The sequence below is a fragment of the Carassius gibelio genome, chromosome B10 (genome assembly GCF_023724105.1).
Source record: "Carassius gibelio isolate Cgi1373 ecotype wild population from Czech Republic chromosome B10, carGib1.2-hapl.c, whole genome shotgun sequence".
Lineage (NCBI taxonomy): Eukaryota > Metazoa > Chordata > Actinopteri > Cypriniformes > Cyprinidae > Carassius > Carassius gibelio.
The window spans coordinates 4,575,293-4,594,630 of record NC_068405.1 but is presented as its reverse complement, the minus strand read 5'-3'; the positions used below and the strand labels follow the sequence as shown (position 1 = coordinate 4,594,630).

The window sequence follows — 19,338 nt, the reverse complement described above, 5'->3', positions numbered from 1 at the left end:
AAAATACTAATGTTTCATGTGCCTTTAATTATTATGTGCTGCTAACAGCGGCATGTGTAATAACACACTGGTCAGAAAATGTCATGCCAACTACCCGAAGGCAAAGTTTGCAGGTTCAGTCCCATGTAGTGGAGTCACTGAGTGAGAGAATACCTGCAAGACGCAGTGAGTCTCAAAATAAATGCTCCCTAAAAATAGCAGTGCAGCGCATCCACTGCAATGCAGCAGCGCTCCGGGTCTCGTTCTCTGCGTGAGCACTTTGAGGGGCACTGCTGGATCGATTCGGTTCCATTTCATTTGCTGGTGGAAAGAAACCAAAGACGCTGGCTCTGCATCATGCTGCAGTGCAAACGTGCCTCCTCTACAATGCAAGCACTTTCCTGTGTCCTTTAAATAAGAAAAACCCATCTGAGCATAGGTTTATTGAAGTATATTTGGTTCTTTCAGATGGGTTTTAATCTAATATGTGAAAACACAGTGTTCCTGATGTTCTGAGAAGCGAACAGACTGATGAATCATACTGCAGGTTTATGGGTGACTCAGTGAGTGCTGTGTGTCCGACTGTCTTTCCTCTTTAAAAGTGATGTGATACAACGCCTGCTATGTACTGTACTCTGTACTGCTAGTCACTTCAAGTCCTAGAATCAGGTCACTAGATCACGTGCCACACAACATGTTAGCAGAAGACATAAACTTAATATTTAAGCACAAATTAAACATAGATAGGCTGCCAGGTAATATACTCTCTAAAAAATAAAGATGCTTCACGATGCCATAGAAGAACCCTTTCGTTTAAATAGTTCCAAAAAGAACCTTTGACATCTGAAAAACCTTCCTGTCTGAATATTCTGTGAAGTACATACTTAACAAGGCTGTTCTTGTTCTCTTTTCCAGCTGTATGCACACTGTTTTATCATTGCTTTCATTGGTTTTGTTACATCAGGAGTTTATTTTCTACACAAAATGTTACATCGTCGTGTATTGTGTTCCATGTATTGAAGTGTCTGTGTTCAGACGAGTGCAGCATTACTAATTATGTAGATATGGTGTCTACATGAAATCTATTGTATTGTTTTCCTCTAAGTTACATATACTTTAAAAGCATAGTTCTATTAATAAGGTAATATATTAATTAAAATCAAAGTATTGCAAGTAAGCTTTGACTAATTAGAAATTACTTAAACTCTTACCGGCCATTAGCCATTAGCTCTGTACTTGAACTCTAATCTATTTATCATAATTTCTTAATGAATGTTAAGTTATATAGTAGGTAGATTGTACAGAGAAGTAGAAGCATTTTTTTCTTGTTAATTCTCCCAATCATGACACACTAGAGAAAGCCTAAGATAGCAGAAGTCAAGTCTGGCGCTGTTCTTCAGATGTTGGTTCTGGTGTGGCAGGAGGTCATATCAAACACCCTTCCAATCTCTCAGCGTTTACCTGATTCAGCGGCCGTTGATCTGTAAACACACGTCTCACTCAACATCACCAGCAGGAAAGGAATGTGTGCTTCACAGCTCTTGTGTAATGTGTGTAAAGAGCACACCTTCGGGCTGCAAATGCCAAGACATTCTTGTGCGGTGTGATTGGAAGAGGAAGTGTGTTCCTGTTCTAATGGACATGTGTGGAAGAATTACTATAAACACAGTGTTTAAAGGTTTAGATCAAAGATCATAACTGAAAAAAAGATTAATAAAATGAAGTTTGACCAAATCAAATTTCTATAGTCAACTGAAACTAAAAATTCACTTTCAACCAAATATATATTTTAAGCAATTATACTACAAATTATCACCGAATCTGTTTTGATTAACTTAATTTTAAATCGAATATCCATGTTCATACAAATCTAAATTGTACATATCAAGCACGCTGTAAAAATTGACCTAATTAAGTAGCCTCAAAATGATTTAGTACATATAGCACATTGAATAGTACATGCTAAATGTTGAGTGTTAAATGCTCTTTGAGCAAAACAAGTCTTGCTCAAAAACACATACAATAACACTTAATTACATAGTTTTTTACTCTAGTCATTACGTCCCAAAGCAAAGCATGCTGGGAACAACTCTCAAACCCAACTTTGATGACGTCAGTGATCATGTGGTTTTTACAGAATGCTAAATTGTCCTTTGATTTGAAGCAAATAATGTACATTACACAAACAAAACTTAGTCTTACATCCAATTTACTTTAGCTTAAGACAAAAAAGGACATTTATTAAGTTGTATAAAATGTTTATTATCAAGTATAAAATGTTCTTTATTATAATAAGGTATATGCACTTCTTTTCAGTCGAGTTCTTTTTACGTTTAAAAAAAAAGTCCTGCTGATTATGTTTTCTGAGAAAACACAACTGATACCTTCACTGGCACATCAGTTTAATCTTTAATTTCTCAACATACTGTTATTAGTAATAATATCCGCATTCTTTGAAAGGCAGTCTCACTTAACTAGTTAATATTTAGCAAACCTCCTTATCTGTGTAATGACTGAGGTGCCTAGTTGGAAAGGACTGCCTGACATAAGTCTGTAACACTAGCTAAAATTTTGTTTTAAGGAGTAGATCATCTTGACTTCTGTTGAGGATGGAAATAGCTAAACCTTTTAAATTGGCATTTATATACATTAGACCCATAGCATAATATTAATCTAATTTATGAAAAACAACAAATAGACCAGAATAGACCAGAGGGATGAATATCAAAAGCAGTCTCATTTCTGAATTTACAGTATCATAGACTATTCAACCTCAAGTCTCTGTGATCTGGATCATGTCCCTCTCTCTTTTCCACCTCTTTTATTGTCCACCAGGTGAAAATAATCACAAGTCTGATCAAATACAATACAGTAATCCTCAACTTGAGAACTAATAACGTCAGGTCTGAACAGCACAGCATAAAGTAGTCTGAGATGACAGCAACATATAGAGAGCGTGAGAGGTCATATCTAAAGCAGCTGGGGACTGTTTTTTAGTCATATGATCAGTTAATTACTCTCCTGCCGAGGCCTTAGCATGCACACCACTGGGATTCTGAGACAGATGGTGTGAGGAAAACCCTTTTGTTTCCAACATCTTCAAAATAATTAGTCGCACCTGGGCTGTGCAGAAGGACAGACTGATGTTCATACTGTGGACACAGGCCATAGACAACCTGTAGACATCCACCGGTTTATGTTAATGGCTTCACTATCATAACAGTGACACACTGTGAAAAGATGAGTAATCTGGAAAAAGTAAATCTTGACTCACATGTGCATGAACTATGCATGGTCTAATGGATGATTTGTGCTACAGGAGACCACATCCAGATCATACTGTACCTCATCTAACTAAACAGTAGTAGTTGGCCGCTGTTTATGGAGTGCAAAAAACAGTGTTCCTGTCTAAGTCTTCAAACCAGCTACACTTCTGTTAACAGATTTGCATTTCACAGACTGTAAATGAACTGACAGAACTAGGAAAGAAAGATTTAAATAACTACACTTACCTTATTTTGCACAAACACATTACAGAGAAATGCTACAGATCTGAACCTGTTGTGGGATCCTGAGACAGGCTGATTTTACACTGATTTTAAGACTCTTAAACATGCATAAAAAGCAGGTCATTCTGTGAATATTAAATAGATAAGCAATGTTCACACAGTATCGGCGCAACTGTTTCGCTGCAAATCTGGCAAGAAGTCATTACTGATTATTACTTGCACATTTGTCTGTTAGACTGCTAGTGCAACTAGTTTGCATTGCAGCCAATCAGAAAAAACAAATATAATGACTATTGGCAAAATTAGCATGTTTTAATGGTTGCAATGGCCAAATTGATTATTTTAGTTATGTGAAATGTGAAGGTTGAGAATACTCTGTAAGGTCCTGAAGAGCATCAACCCATGATTCCTTAAACCATATGACCACCTTAAGCAACTTTTTTGGGCACCAACTAACACACAACGAATTCTAGGAAGAAAACGTATCCCATAATGCAATGAAACAAGTTCAGTTACATTTAGTGACCTGTCATAAGCTAACCGATGTGACGTGACATAACAATCCAGTGCTAAACATTTCACAACAGACCATCTAAGGAAAGAATGGATTATACTGTGGTAAACAGCTCTGGTAACAAACGATTCCCTGATGTCTGGAATACAATGTGATTTATCTGAGGAGGGAAATATATGCAAGCAGACTTTTGTTTATTCATTATATAAAAAGTATACACTCTCTTGAAAACGGGAGTCTTTTCTTCTGTAATCCCAATAGTCAAGCATGTGCTCTTCTAGCTTACTTTCTGAAACTAATGCAATTACACACATCTACTCAGGAAAGGCAATTAAATTCAGTAAGTCAACCATGTGCCATTTCAGACTGATGTGCATCTCACCAATATCATTTTTTGTTTTGTTTTTTTTTACAGTAAACTGGAGCTTGTGTCATATTTTTAAACTCAGTCAATGAACATTAGTTGACATTGAGCAGGTCATTGTTTTGTGTGTGTGTGTGTGCATGTGTTGTTCTCTATGGGGTTTCAGATCTTCACTGTGAGCTGTTGAAGCAGAAAGGACAAACAAACGCAGCATCATGTCCTGCAACATCACAATCACAGCAGTAATCTCACTTACAATATCACCCTGAAAAACACACACCTGCCCAAATTTAGCTAGCAGAATACATAATTACTTTAAACACAGTATATGCACTTAGTTTTGTAATGCACTTATTCTTGTTTTTCTTCTGGAAATGAAAAGGCTAATTTTTATAGTACCATGCTTAAAAGAGTGATTATATATATATATATATATATATATAGCATTTAAAAAAGATTAGTTATTACAGAAACAATGCATTTTTGCATTTTGTCATTTTTGGACACTTAATTGCATGTTAAATTGAATTAAAAAAGGTATTATATTTTACATTTATATTAAATGCTATTAGCTGAACAGAGTTCTTTTTTGGCCCACTTATTTAGAACTCACATATTCATATCTTTACAAAATTATTATTATTATTTTTTTTTAAATACGATAAAGGTGTACTGCCAAATACAGACAAGTATTTATAGAAAATGAAAATATTAATGTAATTTCTACTGAGATAATTGAAACGTATATTTAAATCTATTTTAATGAAGTTTTGGTGGTTTTTGGTGGCTGTAGGAAGTTCACAATTGTTCAACAAACGTTGAAGAGTGACATTTAGTCTATTGTTTTATTTATTATTTATGTCAAATATTTTCTTTATAAAGTCTGGTTTGTATCTTGAATTATTTAACAGTGAGGGTAGTGTAGATAACTGTGCCAATATTATTGTGGTCCTTGTGTTGAGTTGTGGTCAATGTTAGAAACGAGTCTTTAAAGCAAATGAAGGACACTCATCAAAGTTCATCATGCATTGATCAGGAGAGAAGCGTGATGGGAGGTTTTTGTCTATTCTCAGAAGTCGGCTCATTAGCATTCATATGCTCATTATGCTGCTAACTCTCAGAAGAGGAACAACACACAGAAAGACACAGAAAGACGTGTGTTATGTGGACGGCTGGGAAATCAGACGCTGCTCGGAGGGGAATGTCCAGAGCGGACACAGAAAACACTCTCACACGCATGTCACTCTTTGGTACATACACAGCCAGGAAACTCAGTGTGTGTGTGTGTGTGTTTTAATGAGACTCTGAAGGTGACCATCAGGCAAACCCATCTCAGCTCTCCACAGACACACACTGATTCACAGGCGCAGCAGACGATGTGGGACACTCAGACTGCACTGTTATTTTTAACATCTCTCTGTTAGCAAGCAATATTTATGCTCCATGAACCTTATTTTTTCTGGATAATATGAAATAAAGAGTCACCATCACGAGGTGCTACTGGCGTAGTGTTTCCTGTCTGGCTGACCTTGTCCATGTGCATTGTAATATAAGACTGATGTGCATCTCACCAATATCATTACGCAGCAGAGACTCAAGGGACGTCTGTTCTCAGGAGTGTATCATATATTCGCTGTACCCACAATGCCTTTGGCATTCCATTCAAACCCTGTTACCTTCCACCAAACAAGGTCAAGAAAAGACACTTGTGATATCTGCACATTCATGACGTTTCAGGACAATTTCCTGCAATCAATCCAGGGCCTGCAGAAAGCCAAATAATACATGGACAGAATTATTTCCCTCTGCAGATAACAAAGGCTTCACAAGACAAGGCCAAGCAGAAATCATGTGCACGATTGCACGGTGAAATCCACCATCAAACATGCCAATATCAACTGAGAAACAAAATGCTCTAAATGATCTAAATGCTCAAGACATCAAACATGTACTAGTTACTGAACAGAAATCATCCAAAATGATGGCAAATTTGTTCTTACACACTGTGTGATCCTTGTCCAAAAGTGCTTCACCAACATTAAACAAAGCAATTACTTTGCTTATGATAAAGAAAATATTTTAGTCAAATCTCTGCCTAGTTCTAACTCTTCATATGTACTGGTTTAATATGGCTTTAAAAAACTATTTTGTACAATTAAAAAAAAAACAGATTACATTTAAAAGGTCATGTGGTGTGACTATCAAGTAAATAGTAATACCATTTCCTTGCTACTTGAATATATCGGTGTGCACATCTTAAACTTTCTTTTTTAAAATAATAAAATATATTTTTCAAAGTAAAAAGCATTTTGAATAATTTTTGTTTTGGGTCGCTGTATATCCTGTGCTAACACTGATCTTGAGAAATGTTTTTGTATTCTGCGTGTTAGTTGCACAACATGATTGTATTAGGTATTATGAAATATTATTCTCTTACTCTTACTAAAATGTAATAAACATTATGCCAAAAGGGTTTTCTTTTCAATAATTTCACTCTGTTTGTTTGCATTATCATACCAGGACAAAATATTTTCGTTCATGCCCACCCCATGTAACGGACCTGTTTTGTGTGCAGTATGCATCAGTCAATGGACAGACTCTCTGTCTGTGTCTGAGACAAATCACATCTACAAATAAATACAGTGTGCTGCTCAAATTCTGACATGAAAAATGGCAGCAATTAATGTAGATTAAAAACTTCCACCTAAAATCTAACTCAACAGAAGCTGTTGACTCAAATAACTTTAGGATGGATGTCTAGCATATATGAGACTTGTATTTATGTGCTGAGTCACTGGATCGAACATGTCAGGCCATTAGAGGACTCAGTTCAGAACGGCACCGTTACCTTCCTCATAACTGCCAGATGTCACTTCATTCCAGCGTAATCAGATGTTTGCCTCAGCTGGTCTCTCTCCATTACAATAATGAATTCATCAAGCCCATGGCTCCATTTCACAATCACATCTCAAACACCGTTTGGATTTGGTGCAGTAATGGAAGGGGGGAACATGCTGTGATCAATAATATGTGCATTGCCATGATTTACCTAACTTATATAAGGATAAACACAGCTCCTCTGAGATTATGCGATGGGTTTAATGAAGAGAATAATCCGTTCTGTTGTTTAAACCCCATTTTGATGTGTTTGTGAGACTTGCGGAGACTTTATGAGCTTCAAGTCCACGTGCAGATGGGCCTCATGGTACAGAAAATGCCCGAGAGACGGCTAATAAAAGATGATGCATGATTGCATGCATATAATCATTATGCTCATTATTATTCACATTTGGTGCACAAGTAAAACAGCAAATAGTTTGGGTTTAGCTTTTCCACCTGATATACTAGTGTGGTGCTAAGTTTTTGTTATGTATGTTAATGTAAAATAGGTCCTTGAATCAGTTTAAAAGGACTATGACATCACATGGTCAATTGGACACTTACAACAGTGGCTGCAATTAAGAAAGTGAAACCTTTGCCAGCTAGCTACGACGAAAACAATCCATAGGACAGGACCTTCGTTATTAGAGGTAGAAGGCGCTGTGATGGGGGGAACTCATCTACTGAAAGCAGGGCATGAACTCTGCATGAACCTCATTACACCGAACAAAAGCTAAAGAGAACAGACCCAATAATGAAATGAACAGCTTCACACATTATTTGTTAATTAAAAAGGATAAAGCGGAAACAACAGTAAGTGGATTCGAAACATGAAATGCTTTAAGATAAATTGAGAATAAAATCCCAGTAGTCTTTTTCCTTGCTTAAATAATAAATCACCTACACTGAGTTTTTAGGTCCTGATGGAAACGGTGTGACTGTGAGATGTGTCTGTGACATCATGAGGAAGACGTTTTAAAAGGTTCAGCACTGATCGATAAAGCCATCAGCTCAGGAGTCCATGGGAAGTTATTAATACATTATTTAATGAGTTCACAGTGCTGTGCATTTATGAGCAGCATGTTTTATGGGATAGAGACCTGTGACATTATATATGTTTACTATCATGTACTTAGTGCATGCAGAAATTAGCTGGTTCATTAATCCTTTATCACAGAAGAGCACAGATTTAGTGTTTGAAGGCTGAATTTTCTTACATTTAGAAAAAAGAAGAGAGCTGAATTCAATCCACAAAGAAATGACAGAGGACAGTCGTTTAATCTTCCACAGGAAAGACTTGCTACTAAAGTGCTGCTACCAAGCAGGACAGCAATATATTCAGCTTTGTAAAAAAAACAAAAAAACAAAAGCCAAGTTAGATACCTGGCTTTATTCCCACTGAAATACTGCAGTAAGATATGAGTCAGGTAGTTCGTGCAAGGCATCTCAAAACATCCTAGATCTAAGAAAGATACTGCTGCCTATCTATAATCCAGCTCAGGAGAGATGACTGATGAAGCTGCAAGACAACTGACTTACATTCACAAACAACTGTGTGTTCGGTAGAGGATCGTCTAAAGTATGTACTGGAAAAACTTAGATACCAACACAGTAATCTAAAGAACCTTAATAAAACAACCATTCAGCAACCTAAAATTTCAAAGCCAAATCTGACATTAATTATGATACAGTGAAATCAGCATTACTGGGTTGTTCCACAATATGTTTCTATACTATTTACAGTCATTGGGTCTCATTCATGAAACATTCGTAAATATACGAGTAAATATGTTAGTGATTTGCGCGTAAAGAGAACTTCCCGAAAACTCTTCTCCTGACTCACAAAAACTTTGTAAATGTCAGATGTGATAGTGAAATGTGTGTGTGTGTTAATGAATTCCAATCAGTCGTAAATGGGATGCGCGTGCACGCTCACTCTCAATTACCATAAATCCCGCCTATTAAATCCGACTGACGACTATATATGAGCATCATATTATGACCCAAACGAAGGATTTCAACATGTCTTCTCAAAAGCGACTGAAAAAGAAACATTTCTCAGCTGCAGAAATTGAAGTTTTATTATCAGAAGTTCATTCAAAACGCCATGTTTTATTTTCAAGCGTACATAGTGGCGTATCAGGTCCTAAAAAAAGGAAGCAGTTGGCAGCATATTACAGATGCTGTTAATGGAGTTTCATCTGTTAATACAGTCCCAGAAGTGAAAAGAAAAACCGTATGTAATTACTATATATAATATTTTTTTCAAAATGCTGTGTAAATATGTACCCGAGTATGAATTAAAATGCAGCCGTATTAATGAGCAAAACGTTCAGACGTTAAACGCACTATTTACGCGTGGCTGGGAGCAGGTGTAGATTTATTTCGTACCAACTAACATTTGGAAAATACGAACGTTTTAATGAATCCGAAAATTTACGCCAAAACCACTTTACACGCGATTTACACAAAAATTTGTTCTGCTCGTGTTTCATGAATGAGACCCATTAACACTAAAAAACAACCTCTAAAACAACAGCTCGTCACAATGAAATTTACAAAATTCTCTGTTTTTAAGTTAAAAGTAGCTGTCTGCTCGTTCTCTCCTCACATCGATCATATACGCTCTTACAGAGAGATCAGTGTTACCTGTGATTGATAGATTTAGGCCATTGAGTGATGATGTCAATATAAATTACTAGTGCAATAAAGTACTAATGCAAATGTCTGAATGATTCATTTGTCTCTTGTAATATTTCTGACTTGTTCTTTCACCTCTAAAAATCTGCCACGTATTTCATCAGGCTCAGAATCACTTTGACTACAACCTCCTTGTTAGTCAGCCGATCTGCTGTCTGTTATTGATTTAGACTGAAATTTCTAACACAACCGATTGCATTTCCATTTCAGGCCTGGACAATTGATCACAGTGCTGGCAGTGGGAGGGTCTCTGAGCTTCCCAGCAGCACCTGGGTCAAGAAAAGTGTGCATCTGCAGCTAAATTGGGCTGAATTCTGAGGTGAAGTGAAGTTATGAAGATTGAGTCGTCGATAACATAAGATCTGCACACATATGAAGTCTGGTCAGAAGAATCATAATTTACTGTAACATGAATGAAGCTGTGAGGGGCAGTGGGTTGGACTGTTGTGTACATTGAAGAAGAGATGTGTCCAGCAGACACAAAAAAAATCAATAAAGGTGTAGTAGTTCAGCACAGCTCTGATTTCATTCATATTAAAATACACATGATGTTCAGCCTGGCTCTCTATTATAAATATTTCTCAATTACAGGTAACGTGCAAGTTGTTTTGTGTAACAGGTTTACTTGAGACCTAACAGACGCCTGGGAGATCCTGATTCTGTGATTGCTCAGTATTTAACACAAGCAGCTGTCTTAAACTTTGACAGATTAGGTGAGATAATCCAATCCCTAACGGATTAAAGAGAAAATCTGAGTGGCTCGGCTGAGATAGTTCCAGAATATCTGCATGATAACGAGCCGTGTCCTGCCGATTATCAGTCTGACCTCAGGAAACGTCTTGAAGGATGACGGTGCATCACTGCACACTGCTAAAAGTGGCAATGAAGAAATAAATAAACAAAAATGAAAGGGAGGGAGATCCGAGAGTGGAAGTCTGGCAGTTCTCCAATCGTTCAAGCTCTCAAAGTCACAGTGGAGAGTGTAAAGTATTACTGACAATCATCTTGCTGTGGAAGGGTATCGGCTAGTCTTTCTGGAGACTCTGACCTTGAAATGGAGCAAAGCTAACAGGAAGTGTCCTCCTCTCACTGCAGCACTGCTGCATTATCATGCATTATGTGTGGCGTGATTGGGGTCTGATGTAACTCGTGTGGGCACGTAACAGGTAACAGTGTTTAGATTTGACACAACAATCGTCAAGCAGCTTCAAAGGGTCGTCTGCGTCACTATCAACACCCATCTCAGTTAGTTACGTCCAGGGCTTAGTCACAGGAGCGTTGCAGCACAACCGACAAGATACGACACGTCTGCTTTGAACTAACAAAAGCACTCGCATCCGGCTCTTGCCTCTCTATGAAGCATTGCTTTAATGTATAAACAATTAATGTTCTTTGATCCTGTATGAATGGACAGAATGTACCGGCAGGGGTTTGTGTAAACATTTTAATCATTCAACATCTAGACCAAAAATTGTAATGTGCACATGCAGTCAAATATTTGAGCCAGGATCCACAAGGGTCAATTTTTTGAAATTTAGATTTATACATCATCTAAAAGCTGAATAAATAAGCTTTCCAGTGATGTATTGGACAATATTTGGCAGAGATAAAACTATTTGAAAAAAAAAAAAAATATTGAGAAAATTGCCTTTAAAGTTGTCCAAACAATGCCTATTACTAATCGAAAAATAAGTTTTGATATATTTACAGTAGGAAATTTACAAAATATCTTCAAGGAACATTAAACATGATTTGGCCCATACAGTGTGTTAATGGCTATTGCTACAAATATACCCGTGCTACTTATGACTAGTTTTGTGCTCCAGGGTCACACATGTGAACACTATGAACACAGATTGTACTTACAGGTCTTAGGAACAATATCGTTAGATTCCCGAGTTTGAGTTGGATACTGGTCTGCAGTGGTATTCTGGAGGGGTTTGAAGGTGCTCTTGGGTCTGGGTGGAGACACTGCTGCAGTGGGCGTAAATACAGGCACCTTCGATGAGGACGGCTCAAAGGGTCTGGCCGTGGACTCCCCTTCCACAAAGACCTTGGGCTGTCCTGGGACAGACGGAGTCGACGGGGTGGAAAATGAGACTGATGCGGATTTCTGAGTTAAGTCTGAATCGATTATAGGATCCTGTCCGATGCGCTTGAGATCAAGGTGGGTCGGCGGCTCGTACTCGAAGATCTTGTCCACAAAGACCCATTTGAGGCCGGCGGTGCAGAGGGCCAGACTTAGCAAGCAGGCCAGGATGGGCAAGATGCAGATTTTTTCTGAGCGGATGCAGTTGCTCACCCGCTCCAGATCGAGGCACACGCAGCATGCAGCCACAGGCAAAGGCACGCATCCCAGAGGAGCACTCTCTGAGCCGTCGCTGCCCCCCGCCACGTCCTCCTCCGCTTCCTCGGGCGTCTCTTTCGTGGTCACCTCAGACAAGGCATCCGAAGGAGCCTCTTGAGATGCAAGTCCGGCAGAGACGTCCTCCGCCGCTTCCGACTTCATCTCCGCCCCTGGTTTGGTCGCTCAGAAGCAGCTGCGCAGGACTCCTCTAATGCTGCGGCAGGCATGCTGCCTCGTAAAGTCTTCTTTCCATTATCAGATCACCAGCGAGGGGGAAGGGACTTACACGATGCTCCACCAACTAACCTCGTTACTAAAGAGGAAGACTTCTGTGGCTCTGATTTTATGTCATTCAGGTTCGTTCTCACAGAGCAGGAAGAAAAACACAGGCAGCGAGTCTATAAATAAGGCATATGCTCCGGAGGCCGCCCGAGGGTGGATCCCCCCTCAGAGAGCACTGGACTCACCTGGGGGCAGGGCTGGAGCACACAGGCTGCGGTTCATGCTCTGAAGAAAACAGCTGAATCATCCGAAAGCGGCAGCAGGTGCATGTCTGATCAAAGGAAAGACTTGAGCACAGAACCGCACGCAAGCATGTGTAGATAGGAGTGAGGATGACACACACCCCTGCTTTCACCCCTCCTCTTTCTCCTTATCCTTATCCATCACACCAACACACACGGTCTGTCTCCCGCTCGGTCTGCAGTCTCGATCCTCTCACACTGACAACACTAAGCACAGAGTCGGGCAAGTCTGCACTTGATCCAATTAGGAAGAACAGCAGCGAATGAGACAGTCTCTCTCTCTCTCTCTTGCTCTCTCATTCACTCATCATCTTTCTGCCATTGATTCTGCTGTGGATGAGGATAGAGTTGTATCTCACACATTGATGGGCTGTTTCTCAGGGGAACAGAATGCTACTGTTTCTATTAGTGGTCGAGTGATATGTTTTTCTCAATGGCTAATAGCTGATACTGATATCTAGAAGGCAGGATGGGCACTGGCAGATATTATCGTCATCTATGGGTAGTTGATGCATGATGTGTCCACAGATTTTTTTTAAGATTTGAGATTTTAAATTTATATGAATGTGTAAAATTAAAAGTTCACTTCACTTATTCCAGATGCTGCTCACTCTATGCCTTATAAAGTGTTTGTTTGTTTGTTTTGTTTATACTATTTGGTCCCACTTTTTATTATGTGACTTATCTGCTGTGTACTTACATAATAAAAATAAGTACAATGTACTTACGACACCACACTCGATAAAGGTATCTTTTTCATGTTAATCAGAATTTGTACTAACTAGCCGCGACGGCGATATGCTAAATTTCTATTTTAGAAACGGTTTCCATTTCCATGACGTTGCAGCTGGAACAACAACATACAAACTACTATATCACAGTGAAAGGTCGTGCAACAGAGTTATTTTTTTAAATTAAAAATATTCCAAGTACCTGTTCTAATATGTGCCCATAAAAACTGTTGGTATAATAACAGTATAAAACTTATTCACAAACTGCTGTTTAAAATGGTTTTAGATGAAATATCACATCACAGGAAATTTCCCAATACTTTATTTCCTGTCATTATAATAAAAATTTTTTTTATATTAGGTATATATGTGTTAAAAGTACATTGGTAGATGCTGAAAGTGACACAAGAAAAGACCACAGTCATTCGATTTTGTGCATCATCTTTTCTCAAAAATGCAGCTGTGGTGCTGATGATAAATGAAAGTAAAACATGAATGGAAATGCTTCACGATCCCCTCACAGCATCGTTCAATCAAATGCCTGTTTTTAAATCACAGAACTGATTTTTAAAGGCTAAACTGATTTGTTGGAGTAATGTTGGTGTACATTCAGTCTGCCCTTTACTGTTGTATAATCAGATTCGCCTGTGCATGCTGTAGGAATGCTGACTCAGGGGCGGAGAGCTCGCCCCCATCCAGGACCAATAAATACTGCATGAGGGACAGACTCCACAGGGAATACTGCACCACAACGGAAACCAGCGGGCTTTCATATAATGAGATGCTTTCTTTACACCTCAATTTTGCTAACACACCATATAAGAACGAGGGCTTTTCTAATTAACTGCTTTTGTCACTATTAGTTCAAGTGATTCATTACTAGTCCTTCACTGCCATTTAGAGCCCGACCGATATGGATTTTTGGGGGCCGATGCCGATGCCGATATTAACTCGAAAAGAGCCGATTTATAAGCCGATATTTTGATTTTGAAAATAAACTGGATATTAGACCCATTTCCTATAAGCTGCACTTACACATCATTCAATAGCAAAATATCTGCCTGTTCTATGTATGTGGGCTGTATAAACCATTTTCCAGAAGGGATTATGTTAAAAAAAAGCCTTAGATTACGGTCTCAATCACTAAACAATTGCACATCAAAAGTATATATTTTTTAATGATCAAAAAACAGTCTGGTTTTAAACATTTAACACTTTTACTTTCTTCCAGTTGAAGCTGGTTTTAACAGTCTCTGTGTGTACTGTAAATAAATTATAATACTAAAGTTAAAGTATTTGCAGAAGTAGTCCCACACTTTGCTGCTACAGCATTCACCTTTTTCAGCCATCTGTAGGGCAGAAAGAGAGACAAAGAAAGAATAAGCATGTGTATTAATAATATCACCATATATCATTACACATGTCATCATTAGAATTATAATAATAATAAACAGGGATCTCCTACATAGGCAAAAATTATATATATATATGTCAAGCAATAGGTATTAACCTCCTTATATTTAACACTATTATTTCAACATTTTCCTGTTATGTCTGTAAAGCTGCTTTGAAACAACATGTAAGAAAAAAAAAGAAAAGAAAAAAGCGCTTGTTCAGCTCACATTTATTTACATGTCCCATCTGGTTTAATCATTTCTGACGCACCTACTGTAGTTACTGTAACTACACTATATTTGCTCTCACAGACACATTCACAACGGACCCGTTTATCTTCTCCTCTTCTCTTTGTGCAGTCTGAATAAAAACATCGTCATGCGCTGGCGAACGTAAAGTTAGCCTACTGTTACCGGAAGATTACGGAATCAATTCGAAGTTGAATGGTTAACGTTAGTGTCATGAACACACCGCTGTCAATTTTGAGAAGAACCACCTTCAAACAAGTTAATAGCAAGCATTCAAGGGGCCTGCTAAAAAGGAAGCTATATTAGCGTTAGAGTAACGTAACCAGCCTGAATTCACCAAATTGTTCCCTGGACCTGAGGGTAGCCTCTTCTTCCTTGCTTCTCTCTTAATTCTCATCAGCAGGACTAGCGCTATCGCTCGCTTCTTACAACGGGACAGATACATGTTTGCTGCTGACCGAAAGGAGGAACAACAGACTATGAAAGAGCTCCCGCTAAAAGTTTTTAAAACTCCGCCTACGCCATAGCGCAGCGCAGCACAAATCGCGTTGTATCTGAAGGGCAATGCTAAACCCAGGGGGCAAGCGCTGTGCATACCGCGTCCTGTGTGAAAGGCCCATTACGCGGTCATTATGTGGGAAACACACCGCAATAGAATAAGAATAAGTTAAACGCTAACATTATAGTTCGACCTCTTATTAACGTTCGCGCTCTTCCACTGATAAACATGGTATTAGCTTTGTGGCTAATCTAATATCGCAATGCATTAGCGGCTGTAAGTGATGTTACAGAATATTTAGAAGTGATAATGATAGGACCGTTAACTAGAACTACCACACCGTTTTTATATACAGTGTATGAACTAAATCTACAATCATTTCACATGACGAACGACAGACTCACCTGGGTGGCTTGGCTGATCGCTTTCTTCTTTGTGGATTTCTGGCGCTGTTGCAACTCTGGAGCTGCAGACCGCCCACTGGTGGGCAAACTATGCAACACTCATAACATGACTGAAGCATGAGACTGTTTCTCATGTTTCATCGGCCGTTATGAACGCCGATGCCGATTTAAATGCAATTAGCTCATATCGGCCGATAATATCGGCCGGCCGATATATCGGTCGGGCTCTACTGCCATTAGATACATTCACTTGAGTGATCTCAAAATGAAGCAGTTGACACTGTGAGATTCATCTTAAAAGCCATTGTATACTGTAATATGGAAGTGTAAAAGTAATATAACAAATCGGTGAATGATTTAACTTTACATTTAGCATATTACAAAGACAAAACAGGTGAATATATATATATGTGTGTATATATATATATATATATATATATATATATATATATATATATATATATATATATATATATATATATATATATATATTTGCCATTTTAAAAAGCCTGTTTTTATTAAGATTTTATTTTTAGTGTTACAGAGTATTTTGCAGTTTATATTTTCATGACAATAACCCCCTATACACATACAAATTCATATTATATTATATATATTTAATATCATATTATATTATATATATTTAATGCTTTTGAACATTTTTCCATTTCTTTTTTAATGACAATGATCATCAGATTTCCATCCTATAAACCTATAATGTACCATAAGCAAAAAAAAAAAAATCTATCTATCTATCTATCTATCTATCTATCTATCTATCTATCTATCTATCTATCTATCTATCTATATATATATATATAGCTTTACAGTAAAAAGAGGGTTTTTTTAGACATAAATGTGCTTTAAAAACCTGATTTAATATTCTTCAGCAAAATATAATTTATGTTGATTTTGGGGTGAAATATGACTTGACGGAACATGGTTAACCCAGACTGAGGCCATCTGTTTAACAGATTAGTCAGATTCAGACTCATCCTTGACATCGTCACTGTCTACTTAAATTTTTACATTATCTTTAAATGATGATATTTAAGTCACTCTTTTATGCACACGAACATACTGTCCCTTAAACTCTGGTTTGGGCTGATGACTTGTCACCATTATCAGATGAGCTGGCATTAGAGACCACACAACACGTGGCATCGAGCCCCTGCTGGGGTACATGAGGCAGATACAGAGGGGTGTAAATCCCCTCAGGCGTGTTAAGCTGTCCCATGTCTCATTGCCATCAGGCAGGGATACAAACATACACGAGGGTAGGGTCATAAGGTCAGGTCAACAGCCATGACCCCTCACTCTCACAGAAAAGGAAATGGACTGTCATTGAACAGACAGATGTTAACGTTCTTCTGGACATACCAGCGACAACTGAGAAACAAGTCCTTATAAAAGAAGGTTTGCATGTTTCCAAACACAGCTGTGTATCTCTGTACTGCACGGCACCTGTAGAGAACAACTATTAACTTTAGTTTACATATCTACACCAGATCTACTTGTAAAGAAGCATAACAATGAGTTTAACTCGGAAAGGTAAATAAGCCACCTACAAAGGCTTTAGCAGGTTTTCTATGCATAGGTTACAGTGGACTAAGATTGTCATTTTTAACTACTAAATATGTTAAGACATCTTTTCTTCTGAAAAAATCAATGTAATGGAAATATTGACATCTGTAGAATGTCAGCTTTTCCAGATCCCAAGCTTGCCTGCTGCGCATGTTCATGATTTGTGAAAATTATGAAAAATAATATTTTAATAAATGATTGGATTGTTTCTTTGACTTCAAATCAGTAAGGGTTGAGACATCAAAAGTAACCAAGTAACTGTAGTTGTTTTATTGATGATTACTATAATATTATTACTGAAATCTAATTAGTAATTAGTTACACTGCTAGTTACAGCACAAAGTAATATCTTTACTGTAACTAGTTACTGCCCAACACTAAATGGTACATGTCTATATCACAAAATTAAATATAATTTATATTGTTCAGATAATAAAAGTCAATGTATTCAGAGTTACTATGATGAATCAGTATAAACAGTATAATAACCTGCTAACTGTAAGTATTCATAAAGTGAAATAAGGATACATTCTTAATCCTTCTAACAGGAAGCTGAATTAATTATTTATGGCTAACAATTGGGAATAATGTGAGGTGAAACAGCATCGGTTCGGCGGGTGACGGGTTACTGGTGCATTAGGAGATGAGAAGCTTTTCATGCCGAACACGTCAAGGCAAGAGTTTTATTAACGAACGCAGAACAAGGTCTTGGGCAGCAATTCAATAATGTTGGCTTTCTCTGAGAGGAGCTTTTAAAGAGATTCTCCTGCGCTGTCACGGCTGGAGTCAGACACGGCGTCATGTCTGACCGTGTGTTCGTGTCCTCAGCTCCAGGAGCCGCCCGGCTGGTGCCAGTGATGCAGGATCATCCATCTCACACACAAGTCAACATCAAATCATCTCGCTGGTCTCACTGACTCATTACTGCACATTATCCCAAGAAAATGACGTTGTAAAATGATTCAGCGAAATATTACTTTTGCCACCTCTCAAATGACTTCAATATAAAATCAGATCAAATATATATATTCTTGATCAGCATCTTATTTCATTTTATATGGGGCTTTCAGTTCGGTGCACATGTGAACAGAACAAATACAGCATTGTTTTAATCACTGCAGGCGTGAAACTTAATTGGAAACGTCCAGTTTAATATATTGTTCATTTTGATGTGAAAAAAGTCTCATCTTTTCAAATTATAAACATTTTTTTCAGCAAATTTAAACAATGAATGCCATTTTGGCGATCTTTGATGTGACGCGACAGATAAACGTTTCAATTCAAACGATCATCTCTTTCTCTTTACTACTTTTTAGCGTTAACGTGAAATAAACATGAATGAAAATCTCATGCCTCATTTTCAACTGTAAAAAGACGTCAATAAAACAGCTTCTAAACAAAATGTCACGAAGCATTTCATTGACCTCCACAGCTCATTAATTCTCTAGAGAAATGAAGTCTGGTGAAGAGAATTTCATGAAATATTAGACTATCATATTTTACTTTACCTGTAAGTGATGTCTTTATTATTTAATGCATGTTTAAATAAATCTGTTATGAAACAAATTATGACAGCCAATGTGTAAATGAATATACTGTACTTAAACAACAAATAGAAATGGTATAATTTAAGTTAATTTAAAAACTGCTTTATGTGCAG

The 19,338-nt window shown here is 37.7% G+C and overlaps 1 protein-coding gene and 1 long non-coding RNA gene across 9 annotated transcripts in view; one reads left to right on the top strand and one right to left on the bottom strand.

The window, feature by feature from the left end:
• The window catches only part of LOC127965988 (uncharacterized), a 201,079-nt gene that overhangs the window by 23,992 nt on the left and 157,749 nt on the right, over positions 1–19,338 (top strand). The gene's annotated exons all lie outside the window — the stretch shown is intronic.
• Positions 1–19,338, bottom strand: part of nrg1 (neuregulin 1) — a 109,653-nt gene that overhangs the window by 18,500 nt on the left and 71,815 nt on the right. The window contains exon 1 of one of the 8 annotated variants that reach the window (XM_052566747.1): positions 11,813–12,991. The exons of 6 other annotated variants lie outside the window; for them this stretch is intronic. In XM_052566747.1, the coding sequence (XP_052422707.1) occupies positions 11,813–12,455 (643 nt within the window). In that variant the 5' untranslated portion in view covers positions 12,456–12,991. Of the gene's footprint in view, positions 1–11,812; positions 12,992–19,338 lie in introns of those variants that run through there. One more of the 8 variants, XM_052566748.1, reaches the window with a different exon arrangement.